We start from the raw sequence: 14,743 nt of genomic DNA, 5'->3' as shown, positions 1-14,743 counted from the left end.
TAATGGCTGTGAGAACCCTCCAGAAGCCTGAGAACCCTGTGGCTTGGATAATGGCAAATGAAACAGCAGGAAGCATAAAGTTTAAAAGCTTTAATGACATCGCACATATTCGACAGAGAGAAGCTTTAAAGTCTACAGGTGCAGGTTCATACATGAGAAAAGCCTTTATGGTGGGTTTAAATATTCTTCTTCATTCCTATAGATGGAGTAGTGATTGTGCATTGACTTCCATACATGTTGGGTACGATAGATACGCAGCGACGTCTACGAGCTAACATTGAGCTTCTGCATCTGGAACGTGGTGGAACCAAAGGGAAACATGAGCGTCTTGGAGTTTCAGGTGAAGCATGCTGGAGGACGTTTACACACTAAGTTCCTCCCCCAAGCTGAGCGGAGGGTTAACGACTCAAAGGGAAATCAATAAAAAACTGAAATGCACTATTGGTCCAATTTCTCAACGGTGGAGGAAGGACGCAGGTCGTCTCTGAGGACGTCCTCTCAAAACTGAAGACGGAACTCGTGTCAGAACATCTCAGAAGTACAAAAAAAGAACAAAAGTAGAACCGAAAGGGAAGTGTTTGAGGTTCCTGATGACATCACAAAGGAGGCGGAGTCAGTGTAGGCGTTGGGAGAAAACGGCGGTTAATCAACGGCGAACAGGCGAATCATCCAAAACAGACTTCAGGACCGGAGAGCCCTCAAGCACCCTCAAGGACCCTCAAGGACCCTCGGTCAGCTGACATCACAACCAGTGGAACAGAGACGGACCAGAATCACACCGCAAATATAAAAACACACAGAAACTGAACTGCTGACAGAATAAAACACAAAAACAACCCGACGGGACACTTTGGTGAGACTGTGTCCTTCGCTGCGGCTGTGATCCTCCGTCATTGGCTGTTCACCGGTGATGTCACCGGTGATGTCACTGGTGATGTCACCGGCACCGCAGGTCTGTTTGAATGAATAAACTCTGGATTCTTTTGCTTCATTTTAAGAACACATTTAGACTGAACGTTACCGTAACAACAGGGAACACCAAGGCTCTCCTCGCGGCGTCCTACATGGAGTCTGACCCCCCCACGCCCCCCCCATCAGAGCGCTGTGGCCCCCGTTCAGCAGGAGGAGGCCAGCTGCTCCTCTACTGTTTCTTCTTGCTGAACAGACTGAAGCGCTTCTCCTTCTCCTTCTCCTTGTCCTTCTCTCTCTTGCCGGGACTCGAGTCGCCACCGAGGGGCAGAGTCTGAGAGCGGCCCGACGCCGGCGTGCCGGGGCCGCTACCCGCCGGGTCAGGCCGGTCGGCGCCGGCGTTCAGGATGGCCTGGATCCAGGTGCTCATTTCCTCCTGTAGGGGGCAACACAGGTAGTTACATATTTGTATGTATATACACCCACCTAAAGGATCTTAGGAACACCACACTAATACTGTGTTTGACCCCCTTTTGCCTTCAGAACTGCCTTAATTCTACGTGGCATTGATTCAACAAGGTGCTGAAAGCATCTTTAGAAATGTTGGTCCATATTGATAAGACAGCATCCTGCAGTTGATGGAGATTTGTGGGATGAACATCCAGGGCACGAAGCTCCCGTTCATCACCAAAGATGTTGGGTGGAGATCTGGTGACTGTGGGGCCATTTTAGTACAATGAACTCATTGTCATGTTCAAGACCCATTACACCCCCAGCACCAGCAGCCTGCACAGTGGTAACAAGGCAAGATGGATCCATGTTCTTTCTGTTTACTCTACCATCTGAACGTCTCAACAGAAATCCAGACTCATCAGACCAGGCAACATTTTTCCAGTCTTCAACTGTCCAATTTTGATGAGCTCTCACAAATTGTAGCCTCTTCTTCCTATGTGTAGTGGAGATGAGTGGTACCCACAGGACTGCTGCATACTGGATGCTTTTCCCTTTTCACACTATTCTTTGTAAACCCTAGAAATGGTTGTGTGTGTAAATCCCAGAAACTGAGCAGGTTGTGAAATATCAGACACCAACAACCAGGCCACGCTCCAAAGTGCTTAAATCACCTTTCTGTCCCATTCTGACATTCAGATTGGAGTTCAGGAGTCTTGACCAGGACCACGCCCCTAAATGCATTGAAGCAACTGCCATGTGATTGGTTGATTAGATAATTGCATTAATGAGAAATTGAACAGGTGTTCCTAATAATCCTTCAGGTGAGTGTACATATGTACATAGAAATATAACTAACTGCAGTCAGAACTCAGCTGAGAAAGGGATGAGTTTAGGACCCAGTGGTACTGCTTGTAATTGTACACAGTGGTACTACTTGCACACAGTGGTACTACTTGTACACAGTGGTACAACTTGTACACAGTGGTACTACTTGCACACAGTGGTACTACTTGTACACAGTGGTACTACTTGTACTCACTTCATCTTTGGCTTGAAACAGAAACTCGTTTCCATCCGTCACTCTGAAACAGAGAAGAAGGAGAGCTGGAATAAAAGAGGCGGATGACGCGCAGCGACCTGCATGAGGTCAGAGGTCACTTACCGGAGTTTGAAGACGTGTTTCTTCTTCTTGTACTCTGAGGCTACGTCACACGCGGCCTCCCTCAGGCTGACGGGGGCCTGGTTGTGGTAGTGGGCTCCCTGAGTCGCGGCCTTGCTGTCTTTGTAGAAGCCCAGCTCGTGGTTGGTAAGGACGCAGAACACGTGGTGCCACGACCTGCCAATCACAGAGCAGCGGGGTCAGGGGTCGAAGGGTTAGAGCAGGACCAGACTATCACATGATTCTTCCGGGTCAGTATGTGGCCCCCGACCTATAATGAGAGGTTATGGTCTGCTTGGGTTACCTGTTGGAGGCCTTCTTGTTGGGGGCCTCCCACTCGTGCTTGCGGTGCAGGAGACCCTCCAGCTGAGGGGGGGGGTCCTGGCCTTTGGGGGGCAGCGTGGAGGACTGGCTGGTCTTACTCTTTCTGCTGGAGGTCGGCGAGGCGCCAGGACTTGGCTCCTTGGAGCTCCGCTGGCAGACGCCGTTCACCAGATCTCCTTTTTCCCCCCCGTCCTGAGGGAAACAGACAGGCATCAATCAAACCACCTGCAGGAGGCGGGACTTCACTCACAGCCACAACACACGGCAGAAGAAGAAGAAGAGTGATCATACAGTAGCATGGAACGTCATCACCTCAGTGAACCTGAAACAGCTCAGAGCTCAGAGTACTGACCCGGGGAGAGTCCTGGTCCGATGGGAGCCCGTTCTGAGTGATGAGGCCGCTGAGGACAAACACAGCAGGTGAACGAGTGAATGGACAAATGAGAGAATGAGTTAACAAGGGAATGAGTGGGCCTCACCTGTGCTGCTGAGGCTCCTCCTCCAGCACCACAACAGGTTCTGGAGATGGTGGCCTCCTCATCCTCTCCTCCTCCTCCTGCAGCCTCCTCACCTCCAGCAGCTCCAGCTGCAAGACAGACAGACCAACGCTTAGCTGTGATTGGCTGGAAAGCATTCAGTCCAACAGGAGTTCCAGGTGCCCCCCCTGCTCACCGTGGTCAGCCTCTCCAGAGCAGAGAACCGCTCTTCCCAGGTGGCGGCCGACTTCTCGAAGGCCTCGTGGCGTTTGATGAGCTTCTCCACGTCGTCCACGCTCTGACCCATCTCTCTACCTGACAGGTAGGGCTCCTGACCCAGCAGCCAGGCCTCGGCAACACCGGCGTCACGGGAGAACTGGTGCACCTCCAGGACTGGGAGAGGGAGATGGTGCTTTATTTCTCTGTATGAGTCGTCAGTATCTGTGACCTTTGACCTTTGTGTTCCTGCTGGATACAGATGAATGTATGAGTGGGTCTTACTGAGTCGAAGCCACTCCCATCGGTCCTCCCACTTGTCAATCATCTCTTTCCTCTTGTCTGTCAGCTGCAGGAGCTTCTCTTTGATCTGCAAGCAAACACCAATAGCTTTTTACAGCTGTTCCACCTGTCCTACCTGTTGACACCCGTCCACACCTGTCCACACCTGTTCTACCTGTTGACACCTGTTCTACCTGTTGACACCTGTCCACACCTGTTCTACCTGTTGACACCTGTCCACACCTGTCCACACCTGTTCTACCTGTTGACACCTGTCCTACCTGTTGACACCTGTCCACAGCTGTTCTACCTGTTGACACCTGTCCTACCTGTCCACACCTGTTCTACCTGTACTACCTGTTGACACCTGTCCACACCTGTCCTACCTGTCCACACCTGTTCTACCTGCCCTACCTGTTGACACCTGTCCACACCTGTTCTACCTGTCCTACCTGTTGACACCTGTCCACACCTGTTCTACCTGTTGACACCTGTCCACACCTGTTCTACCTGTTGACACCTGTCCACAGCTGTTCTACCTGTTGACACCTGTTCTACCTGTACTACCTGTTGACACCTGTCCACACCTGTCCTACCTGTCCACACCTGTTCTACCTGCCCTACCTGTTGACACCTGTCCACACCTGTTCTACCTGTCCTACCTGTTGACACCTGTCCACACCTGTTCTACCTGTTGACACCTGTCCACACCTGTTCTACCTGTTGACACCTGTCCACAGCTGTTCTACCTGTTGACACCTGTCCTACCTGTCCACACCTGTTCTACCTGTACTACCTGTTGACACCTGTCCACACCTGTCCTACCTGTCCACACCTGTTCTACCTGTCCTACCTGTTGACACCTGTCCACATCTGTTCTACCTGTCCTACCTGTTGACACCTGTTCTACCTGTCCTACCTGTTGACACCTTTCCTACCTGTTGACACCTGTCCTACCTGTCCACACCTGTTCTACCTGTTGACACCTGTCCACACCTGTCCTACCTGTTGAACCCTGTCCACACCTGTCCTACCTCTTCTACCTGTTCACAGCCCCCCTCACCTCCCCCGAGGCGTAGTGCTTCCTAGCCAGCAGGCTCTTCCCCAGCTCGATGCAGGCGGTGAAGCTGTCGTTCCGGGCATCGATCTCGGCCTTGATGCCCTGGTGGTTGTTCATGAGAAGCTCCACAGAGGAGACGTCTCTGCACACAGAAGACAGACAGCTTCATCACCCTCAGATCAAAAGGTGGAGCTCTGCAGGCCGGGGGGGGGGACTTGGGGTACCTGGGGTTCTCCTGGGCCTCGATGCCCCGGATCACATCCTCCATCCACAGCATGAGGTCCCGAACCATGCTGAAGAACCTGAACTTGTCTCCGGTGTCGAGGAGGCGGAGCCTCCGTCCGTCGCAGGCCTCCAGCAGACTCCTCCAGGACTCGAGCACCTCGCTCTCCCGCCGCTGAATGTCGTCTGCTTTGTCTCCGGCATACGCCGACTGGAGACGCACTGCGTCATCCTGCAGCTGCCTCACCTGCACACGGTCAAAGGTCGACAGTTAGGACTGATGCACACCCCCCATATCCCCTTGAGCGGTGGAGGTGTGACCCACCTGTGTCCCCAGGGCCTGGATGTCGTGCTCGAAGGTGGTGTGCATCCTCTGAAGCGTCTCCACCGTGTTCTGGTCTCGGCCCACCTCCTCTGGCAGCTTCTTCTGTTTGTCCAGGATGCGTCCCAGGATCTCCTTGGCGTCGTGGTAGAACTTGTGCAGCTCGAAGGAGGCAGCGAGGATCTGCGTCCTGGTGTCGATGAGCTCCAGCAGGTCGGCCCAGGCCTCATTCAGCCCATCCTTCCACTCCGCTACTGTCGCCGCGTCGCCGTGCCCGGCGTTGATGAGCTCGTCCGCCAGCCGGTTGACGGCGTCCACGCGCTCCTGCCCGATGTTCCCGGTGTCCCGGGCGAACTCGCGGAATCGCTCCTGCAGCATCTGAGCACAGGAGGTCAGAGGTCAGGTCGCTGAAAGTAGGCCCCCAGCTGACCAATGGCGGCGGGCTCCGTGACGTACGGTGACGTGCTCGTAGTCCTGTCCCAGCTCGTGTGACCCGGCCACCACCTCGCGCTCAGCGATCCACTGCTCCAGGTCGTCCACCTCGCGGTTCAGCTGGAAGAGGCGGAGCCTCTCGTCTAGTTTGCCCCGCCTCTCCTCCGATAGGTCCTTCAGGCCGGCGTACAGTTTATCCACCTGAGACTGGCGCATGCCGATCCGCTCACTGACACACACACACACACACACACACACACACATTGGTCCAGGGTCGTAGGGTCGACCATAATACATGAATTGGTCTGCGTGACCTCTCACCTCTCAGGGTGTCCATCCGTCACCAGTCCTCTGCTGGTCTTGGACAGCTGGTGGACGGTCTCGGCGTAGTCCTCCGCCGCCTGCTCCACGATCTGATGCTTCTTCTGCATGGTGACGGCGCTCATCTCGTCCTGAGGACCACATCGTCAGCCCTCCATTTGATCAGGTCAGAGGTCACGTGTCGCCAAGGAATCCTCCTACCTTGGCCTTCTCCTCCGACATCATGTACAGCTCCTGCTCGCTCATCCAAGCCTCGGCCTCGGCCGCGTCAAAGTAGTACTGCTGGGCTTTGTGTGCCTCCTCCAGCCGGCCATGGCGAAGCTCCGCCTCCTCCATCAGCCGCCTCCACAGCTCCTGCAGGTCTTCCAGGCGCTGGCGGACGACGTCCTTCAGGAGGCCCCGGCTGCGCTCCAGGATGTCGTCGATACGAGGCTGATGGCCCTGGATCTCCTTCTGCAGAGTCTGAGGAGGATGAGACCTTTAGACCTGAGGCCTACTGTCCTCCCACATGACCAGCATGTTAATACGGATCTTAACGGATCATAACGGATCATAACGGATCGTAACGGCCCCACGAGTCCTCCTTCGGTGGAGGAAGTTATTTTGATACAGAGGAGCGAACGGAAGAAGACCTTCAGCTACAGAGCTGCTCACCTGGTTCTTCTTGATGAGCAGCTGCACCGTCTGCAGGTTGTGTCCGTGGTCGGAGGACGTGACCATGGACATCCTCTCCTGAACCCACAGCTAGAAGACAACACGCCACATGTTTCATACGGAGACACGTTTGCATAGAGAGACACGCTCTGAGTCTCGGTTACGTACGATCTCGTCCTCCACGTCTCGGTTGAACTGGTGAATTTCTCTGGACTCCACCAGGAAGTTCTTCCTGCAGCGAAGCGGCTCCAGCAGCTCCTGGAACTTCATCTCCACCAGCTGCCTCCGACTGTTCACCTCGTCAGTGTCCTTCACCTCCTGACCCAGAGCCTTGACCTGGGTCTGCAGCTCCACCACCTCCTTCTGCCGCACCTCCACCTGCTTCTCCAGCATCTGCAGGAGAACCACAGGACCGCTGATGATTCAAGTTCTAATAGTACTTCTACACACCTCCTTATGGCAGTATAAAGTGAGTGAGTGCTGCACCGCGTCTCAGCCCACCTGTTGTTTCTTCAGCAGGATGTTGACGGAGGTCAGGTCTTTGCCGTAGTCGTCGGACTGGATCTGACCCTCCAGGCCTCCCATCCACTTGTCCAGGTCTGCGCAGCTCTGAGTGAACAGCTCGGCCTTGTTGGCGTCGAACAGACACTGAGCTTTGGTCTGCGTGGTCGACTCTAGCTCCTCCCACATGGCGTGGAGCCCCGCCATCTTCTCCTTCACCACCACCTCCGTCTCTGGCTTCTCCGACACCAACAGCATCCCATCCTGCAGCCACACATGGAAACATCCACAAATACACACATGCTCAACTGCTCGGGAACCGAATCACAGGCAGCTGAAGGTCTGAGTCAGCATCTGAACGGGGAAGGAACCCGTCAGTAACTGCTCATCTACAGGGATCTAAACCCACAACCATCTCTAGGCTTCACAGGAAAGGTCCCGTGAGCAGCAGGACGAAGATGCCTCAGTGGAGACGGGTCCCAGATGATAGACAGGCAACAGGAAGTCGTTACCACCAAGGACACACGACACCATCTGTGACCACTGAAGATCTACAGCAGCAGGAACCCCAAGGGGACAACAGAAGACTGGACTAACGTTTCCTGGTCACATGACTCATTCCAGCTGAACATCAGATGGTCACAATGTGGAGGACACATTATTTTATTTTTATATTCTATTTGTCTCGTAAAATTTCACCAGAACAAATTCCTGCACGTGTAACAAATGTGGAAACAAAGGGCTCCTGATGAACTGTGAGATGATCGGTTGAAATGATGATGACTGTTGGTGAACGAGCAGATGCTGCGTACCTTCTGGATCTTGTCCAGCCACTCCTTGTTGGACTGAAGTTCGGCCATGAAGGCCTGGTGTTTCAGCCACTTGCTGTGCAGGTTCCTGGCCTCGTCGTAGGTCATGTCCTGAGCCGTGAGCATCTTCTCATTGATCCACAGAGACAGCTGCACACAGACACACACACAGTGTTATCAGCTGGGATCAATACATTCGTATCAGCTTCTGACCAACGTGTTGGATGATGACCCTCCCTCGAATGGCTCTGGAATCACATTTAAATCAACCTTGAAGCGACTACATAGAGGGACTTGCCTCCTGGCAGTCCTGCAGGAACTTCTGCAGATCTCGGTTGTCCTTCAGTCTCATCAGAAGCTCCGTGGCCGCCTCGCGGTTCTTCTTGTGCCTGAAACATGGATGACGTTCTACAATGATCACATTGAGGCATCCAGAAAGCTGCTCTGTAACCGGCGGCTAATCAATCTGCGTAACAGGAAGACACCGCAGCAGCATAGAAAGGATCCACTGTGGGCCTCAGAGAAGAAGATCCTCACTAACTCATCAATGTTCGGTCATCTGAGGACCAAGAACAAGTGTCAGGTGTGCGAAGTCCACCTGTCGTCGACGGAGCCGACCCTCTCCTGGATGCGCTCGCTGTTGATGTTCCCGTCGCTGGCCAGCCGCCTGCCGGCCTCCACCACGCCGTTGATCTTGTCCTCGTTGGCGTCCATGGTGGTCATGAAGTCCTCCTGCTTCTTGATGGCGGCCTCTGCGCCTTCCAGGGTGGTGGGCATCTCGGTGTGAGCCAGGACGTACTCCTGTGGGCCGAGGACACAGGATTCAGTACCGCTACAGGTGAGGAGGAGTCACTGGAATGTATGTGGCGAACATCTTGTACAAATGATTCCTTCTCAGGATTCATTAAAGAATTCTGTGAGCAGTGCGTTGGCTACCAGGACCTACATGTCCCTGTGTGTGCATGGTGGTCCTGCTGGAATGTCTGCTGCTTCAATACCTTTTGTTTATGAGTGTAATGTGGCCAATAGTTATCGACATGTTTGATCTGTTCCAAGAGAGGATGAAACATGAATAATAGTGTCAACATTTGGGCTCACGTTGTTCTCAGGCCATCAGGTCCAAGCGTAACCCATGGTAACCGTCTAACATGAAGGACTGCAGCGTGTACCTGGTTGTTGAGGAAGGCCTCGGCCTGCTTGGTGTCCCTGAGGAACAGCTGATAGGCATGAGACTGGGCCAGCAGGTTCTGCCGGTTCTCCCACATCTTGTGCAGTTCGTTCCAGCCGGTGTCGAGTGCCTGCAGCCTCTGTCGAAGGAACATGTGCTGAGCGTCTGTCTGGCCCTGCGTCACCGTGTCCCCCATGTCCCGCATCTTCTGGTAGTCCTCTTCGTAGTTCCGGATCTCGTTCTTGATGCCTTCGTGCTGGGCCATCAGCTTCTCGGCCTCCGCCAGAGTGTTGGGCATGTCCTCGGAGGCGATGGCCGTCTGCGTGCGGGACAGCCAGGTCTGGAAGTCGTCCAGCTCGCGCAGGAACTGCTGCAGCTTCCGGGCCTCGCCCAGAGACTCCTCTCGGTTCTTCAGGGTGTTCTTCATTTCCTCCCAGACGGAGGTGATCTCGGCCAGACGGCCCGTGATGGCCTTGGCCTGGTCGGGGTGCTCCTCGGCCAGCCGCTCGGCCTCGCCCTGCAGGTGGCGCAGTTTGTCCTCGATGGCGGTAAGGTCGCGCTCCATGCCGCTCAGTTTGCGCTGCAGGGCCATGACCCCGGTGAGGTCGTTGCCCAGCTCCTGAGTGGACTCGATGACTTTGGTCTTCTCCTTGATCCAGGATTTTGTCTCGTTGCAGTCCAGGTGGTAGTTCTGCACGCCCAGAGCAGAGTTCAGGGACTCTTTCTTCTGGTCGACCAGGTTTCTGAACTGGCTCCAGCTGGAAGCAGAGGAGAGGATGAGTTGCACAGAGGACGAATCATTTTCTACTCATTATTAAGCGTCTGTTCGTACCGGTTGTTGAGTTTGTCCTGCTGCGTCCTGATGTCCTTTTCACTCGGGTGGCCATTGTGCACCAGCTGCCGAGCAATCTGGTTCACCACGGCCACACGGGACGCCTGGTTGTTCATCTCCGGCTCCAGACTCTCGAACCTGCCGAGGAAGCAGCCCCATGAACCCGGTGCTGGCTGAAGGACAGACACGTGTGCAGCCTCTTGTCGTCCTACCTGTGCTGTACGACCTCCAGGTCCTCCAGTTTCTCGGGGATCTCCAGGCTGTTCAGCCACTGCTCCTTCTCCTCGATCCAAACCTCACAGGCGTTGGCCTCGCTGAACATCTTGTAGCGTGCCAGAGCGTCGTGCAGGGCCTGCTTCCTCAGCTTCGTCAGTTCGGTCACCTCCTTGTGGCGCTCCTCAATGCCGGCCAGACGTCGCCGCACCTCCTCCGACTCAGCCTCCTCCTGAGGCAGCAGGGCGGCCTGCTCGTGGAGGGAGTCGATGACCGGCCGGTAGCTGGCCACCTCCGCCGAGGCGTCCTTGTGCTTCCTGAAGAGGGCCTGGGTGGAGAATTCGTCGTGGCCCGTCTCTCCGCTGGAGACGATTCGCAGGGCGTCCAGTGTCCAGGCGTCGACATCATCCGCATCGACCTGGAACTGGTGCAGAGCCAGCGCCTCCTCCAGCCTTTTCCTCCTCGCCGCCGCCAGCTGCTCCAGCGCCGCCCACTGGGCCTGCAGGTCATCCATGCGCTCCTGGATCTTGGTGGCAGCGAAGTGGTCGCTCTGCACCATAGCCCGGCCCTCCACAATGGTGTGCTTGAGGTGGCCGGCGCGACCACTCATCTCATCCTCCAGAGCGCGCTGCTGGCTAAGGAGGCGCAGCGCCCCCGTCAGGTCCTTGCTGTGCTCCACAGAGGACAGGATCTGCTCCTTCTCACGGATCCAGCCTTCCTCTTCGGCCATCTCCCAGAAGAACTTCCACAGGCGGCGGGACTCCTCCAGGTGGACGCGGCGCTCAGCGGCCAGCTGGGTCAGTTCCTGGTAGCAGAACTCCAGGTGGGAGACCCGGTCCTGGATGACCTGAGGGTTGCAGGGCTTGTAGCCTGGACAAGAAACTACTATCATCAGCACTTAATCTCTGAAGGAACCATCACGGAGCTTTCCCTGGTTAACCTCAGCAAAGTAGCATGCACGCCGCTCACCGTCATTGTTGACTGAGAACTTGGTGGCATTGGTGCCGACGGCCTTCACCCGGTCAGCCTGGATGGCGATGTCAGCCTCCACCAGGGCGTGTTTCTGCAGCAGGTCTTCAACGCCTAACAGATGCTTGCCATAATCCTGAGACAGCAGCAACATCTGGAAAGCAAAGACAAACAGACACAGAAGACCAACACTCAGGATGGCGAGGATCAGAAGCAGAACGCAGCCAGGAAGCCAACAGTCCGTTTGCCCTGCTGGACCATGAGACGTTGTTGGGGTTTGTTTCATCATTGTACCTTCATCTCATCCATCCAGTCCATGATGTAGAGCATCTCCTGGAAGACTCTCTGCAGGCCCAGGTTCATCTCCAGTCTCTGTCTGCGGGCCTTCAGCAGCTCCAGCAGGTACTCCCACAGCCGGATCACGTTGTCCTTCCTGGCTGTGATGCGTTTGATGTCGTGGTAGAGCTCCGCCTCCAGCTCCTTCGCCACAGAGACCACAGCCTGGACGCGCTCCTCGTACGCCGCAATGTCCGTCTCGATGGCCTCGTGCTTCTTGGTGGCCGCGTCGACGGCCTGGAGGTCAAAACCAAAGTTGTCCTGGAGAGAAAGCGAGCGTCAGTGTTGTCGCTGTGTTGCTAACGTTGCTAACGATGCTAACGTGGCTAACGTAAAGCGCGAGCTGTGCGTCTTCTTGCCTGCGACACCAGGCGCTGGTTCTCGCTCAGCCAAGTCTCCCTCATGGCCGCCTTGCGGTCGAAGCGCCTGGCAAGTTGCTCCAGTTTCTCCTGACGAATCAGCTCCATCCTCAGAGCCAGCTCCCTCTCGTGCTCCGCCTTCTCCAGCCGCTCCCAGGCCTGGAGGAGAACATGGTCACCATCAAAGACTCCTTCAGTTATGAGACACTCCCATAACTACACTGTCCTGATTGGGATTTCAAGGCTTTGTCCTATCAAAGGTCTCTTAGAGTGTTACTGAGGAAAATAGAACAATGTTCACCTTTAATGGGCTGCAAAATGAAAATAAATCATGAATAAATAACGAAAGATTATTAATTATTGATCACTTGTGACGCGTGATGATTCAAACTGTAATAAGCCTGGAGATCACCTTGTTGATATCGGAGATGAGTTTTCCCTCTCGGGGCATGTAGACCTTCTGGTTGTTGGCTCTCATCTTACTCTGGATGGTGAACAGAAGAACCTCCAGGTTCCCCTTCTCTGTGAACCTGCACGCAGATGAGAGGACTCGAGTTAAATGGAGGTGGTGTTAGCAGGTGGGGATCTGAAATGTTGAAGGTCCTGACTTTGGGGGTTTCTCCACAGTTCGGTAGGTGTTGAAGGCCTGAAGCTGCTGCTGGACACCAACGAGAGAGTTGGCGAACTTCCTGTTGTTGAGGATGATGATGGTCTGTTCGATCCACTCCAGCAGGTCTGAGGCCAGAGACTCGTACTTTTCGACCATCTTCTCCGTCTCGATGGCGTTATCCAACACCTGGACGGAGAAACAAACACGTGTTGATCTGCATACCTGATGTGCTTCATGTGGGCAGAAATCCCAGCATCACTAATATTGAACTGGTGAACATAAAATGACATTGTGACATTCTGTCTCCTATGATTGCACCATCCACCAAGATAGATTCCTTCTGATTTAAAGTCAAGGTTAGTTGATCTGAATCTGTTTTCTCACCTTTCCGATGCGTTTGCCTTCCACCTTCAGAGCTTTCATCTTGGAAAAGTAGTGGTAATACGTCACCACATAGGTGATGACAGACTTCTCATCAGGATGGTCCACGCTGATATCTGCATCCAGTAGGTGAGCAAGGTTAGGTTTAGTTAAACTGGACATGTCTAATCGCAGGTTTAGTTAAACTGGACATGTCTAATCTCAGGTTTAGTTAAACTGGACATGTCTAATCGCAGGTTTAGTTAAAATGGACATGTCTAATCTCAGGTTTAGTTAAACTGGACATGTCTAATCTCAGGTTTAGTTAAACTGGACATGTCTAGTCTCAGGTTTAGTTAAACTGGACATGTCTAGTCTCAGGTTTAGTTAAACTGGACTCGTGTGTTACCCTCTGGGTCCAGCAGCTGCGTGACGCCCAGGTGCTGCTCTGCCAGGTTGAAAGCGTTCTGCAGGTTGTAGTGAGCGTTGGATTTCTTCAGTTTGTCAAAATCAATCAGATCTGGTCTGAAAATAAGACAACTTTATTTACACAAATGACAACATTCACATCATTAAAGCCTCATTTAATAGTTTCTGAAACATTTAAGTAATAACTGATTGGATAACTGATTATGTAACCTGTGTAGTGGGTGATGGTAATGATGAAGATGTTACCTGTGTTTGTGGGTGATGATGATGAGGATGATGTTACCTGTGTAGTGGGTGAGGATGGTAATGATGAAGATGTTACCTGTGTTTGTGGATGAGAGCATTGAAGGCCATGCCGTCCCTCCAGCTGGTGCTGAAGTTGCGGATGTTCACGTTGGAATATCTGAAGAAGCAACAAACCAGGACATTTGAGAGAGAAGAGGTTTAACACACCAACATGGAAGTAGTAGCAGCAGTACTACCAGGGTAGAGGTAGTAGTGGAAGTAGCACAAGTACCAGTAGTAGTAGTAGGTAGCGGTATAAGCAGTAGTACTAGTGTAGCAGTAGTAGTAGTAGTATAAATACAGGTAGGGTAGTAGTAATCAGTCTCACCCGGCCGTCTTCATCTGACACCAAAGCAGCAGAGCGTCTTTAGCAGATCTCTTCTCTTTGTTGTCTTCGGTCTCCACACTGATGTCCTGAATCTGAAAGACAAGACATCAGTCACACCTGTCCTGTCTGATGTCTACAGGTGAGTAGAGGTGACTGTGTGGTGAGTGGGGAGCAGGTCATCCTCCAATCAGATTCCCAGGCTAACCCACGTGTCCATGTGTCCTTGACAAGACACGTGACCCCAGAATTGCTCCCGTAGCTGTTACCACAGTGTGTGAATGTTACTGATGGACAGGTAGCTCCTGTCATCAGTGTATGAATGAACAGGTGTGAACTGGTGAATGATGACATTTAGTGTTAAATTGAGTGGTCAGAAGACCAGAAAAGTGCTCTACAAGTACAGTCCATCTACCATTTACCTCCAACTAACCTCCAACTATCTGGTTGTGTGAGCTCACCTGGGCTGGGTTTCCATGACGATGATTGTTCAAGAAAGTGACATTTTACAAATGTACGATTTAAGACTATGGGCTGGGGATATAGTAGAAGAAAATAAAGTGCACTGGCAAACATAACCATCCTCTACACAGCTGTGTTGGGAGGGTATGTGAGTCACATTAGCTTTATGCTAGCTTTACTTTAGCGTCATGCTAACATGACATTAGCTTTATGTCGTACTTGTTACGGTGCTTCCTATTCACTGGAGCCTTGACC

The 14,743-nt window shown here is 53.2% G+C and overlaps 1 protein-coding gene across 2 annotated transcripts in view; it reads right to left on the bottom strand.

Moving 5' to 3' along the window:
• Window positions 1–75: 75 nt before the first annotated feature.
• LOC119217395 (spectrin beta chain, non-erythrocytic 1-like) overlaps window positions 76–14,743 on the bottom strand; it is a 21,943-nt gene continuing 7,275 nt past the window's right edge. For both annotated transcript variants that reach the window (XM_037470952.2, XM_062564669.1), the window contains 32 exons: window positions 14,030–14,121; window positions 13,739–13,819; window positions 13,397–13,512; window positions 13,012–13,124; window positions 12,626–12,813; window positions 12,430–12,547; window positions 12,018–12,176; window positions 11,617–11,919; window positions 11,323–11,476; window positions 10,353–11,223; window positions 10,141–10,278; window positions 9,310–10,066; window positions 8,739–8,941; window positions 8,439–8,529; window positions 8,144–8,290; window positions 7,332–7,595; window positions 6,999–7,223; window positions 6,831–6,920; window positions 6,378–6,638; window positions 6,177–6,307; window positions 5,880–6,084; window positions 5,427–5,801; window positions 5,104–5,348; window positions 4,883–5,021; window positions 3,823–3,907; window positions 3,518–3,714; window positions 3,325–3,431; window positions 3,198–3,246; window positions 2,826–3,037; window positions 2,525–2,698; window positions 2,402–2,444; window positions 76–1,345 (listed from right to left, as the gene is read on the bottom strand). In XM_037470952.2, the coding sequence (XP_037326849.2) occupies window positions 1,142–1,345; window positions 2,402–2,444; window positions 2,525–2,698; window positions 2,826–3,037; window positions 3,198–3,246; window positions 3,325–3,431; window positions 3,518–3,714; window positions 3,823–3,907; window positions 4,883–5,021; window positions 5,104–5,348; window positions 5,427–5,801; window positions 5,880–6,084; window positions 6,177–6,307; window positions 6,378–6,638; window positions 6,831–6,920; window positions 6,999–7,223; window positions 7,332–7,595; window positions 8,144–8,290; window positions 8,439–8,529; window positions 8,739–8,941; window positions 9,310–10,066; window positions 10,141–10,278; window positions 10,353–11,223; window positions 11,323–11,476; window positions 11,617–11,919; window positions 12,018–12,176; window positions 12,430–12,547; window positions 12,626–12,813; window positions 13,012–13,124; window positions 13,397–13,512; window positions 13,739–13,819; window positions 14,030–14,121 (6,537 nt within the window). In that variant the 3' untranslated portion in view covers window positions 76–1,141. The remainder of the gene's footprint in view (window positions 1,346–2,401; window positions 2,445–2,524; window positions 2,699–2,825; window positions 3,038–3,197; window positions 3,247–3,324; window positions 3,432–3,517; window positions 3,715–3,822; window positions 3,908–4,882; window positions 5,022–5,103; window positions 5,349–5,426; window positions 5,802–5,879; window positions 6,085–6,176; window positions 6,308–6,377; window positions 6,639–6,830; window positions 6,921–6,998; window positions 7,224–7,331; window positions 7,596–8,143; window positions 8,291–8,438; window positions 8,530–8,738; window positions 8,942–9,309; window positions 10,067–10,140; window positions 10,279–10,352; window positions 11,224–11,322; window positions 11,477–11,616; window positions 11,920–12,017; window positions 12,177–12,429; window positions 12,548–12,625; window positions 12,814–13,011; window positions 13,125–13,396; window positions 13,513–13,738; window positions 13,820–14,029; window positions 14,122–14,743) is intronic.

This window comes from Pungitius pungitius, chromosome 9 (genome assembly GCF_949316345.1).
Source record: "Pungitius pungitius chromosome 9, fPunPun2.1, whole genome shotgun sequence".
NCBI classification, from domain to species: domain Eukaryota; kingdom Metazoa; phylum Chordata; class Actinopteri; order Perciformes; family Gasterosteidae; genus Pungitius; species Pungitius pungitius.
The sequence above is the reverse complement of the archived record's forward strand: the minus strand, read 5'-3'. Positions and strand labels throughout refer to the sequence as shown.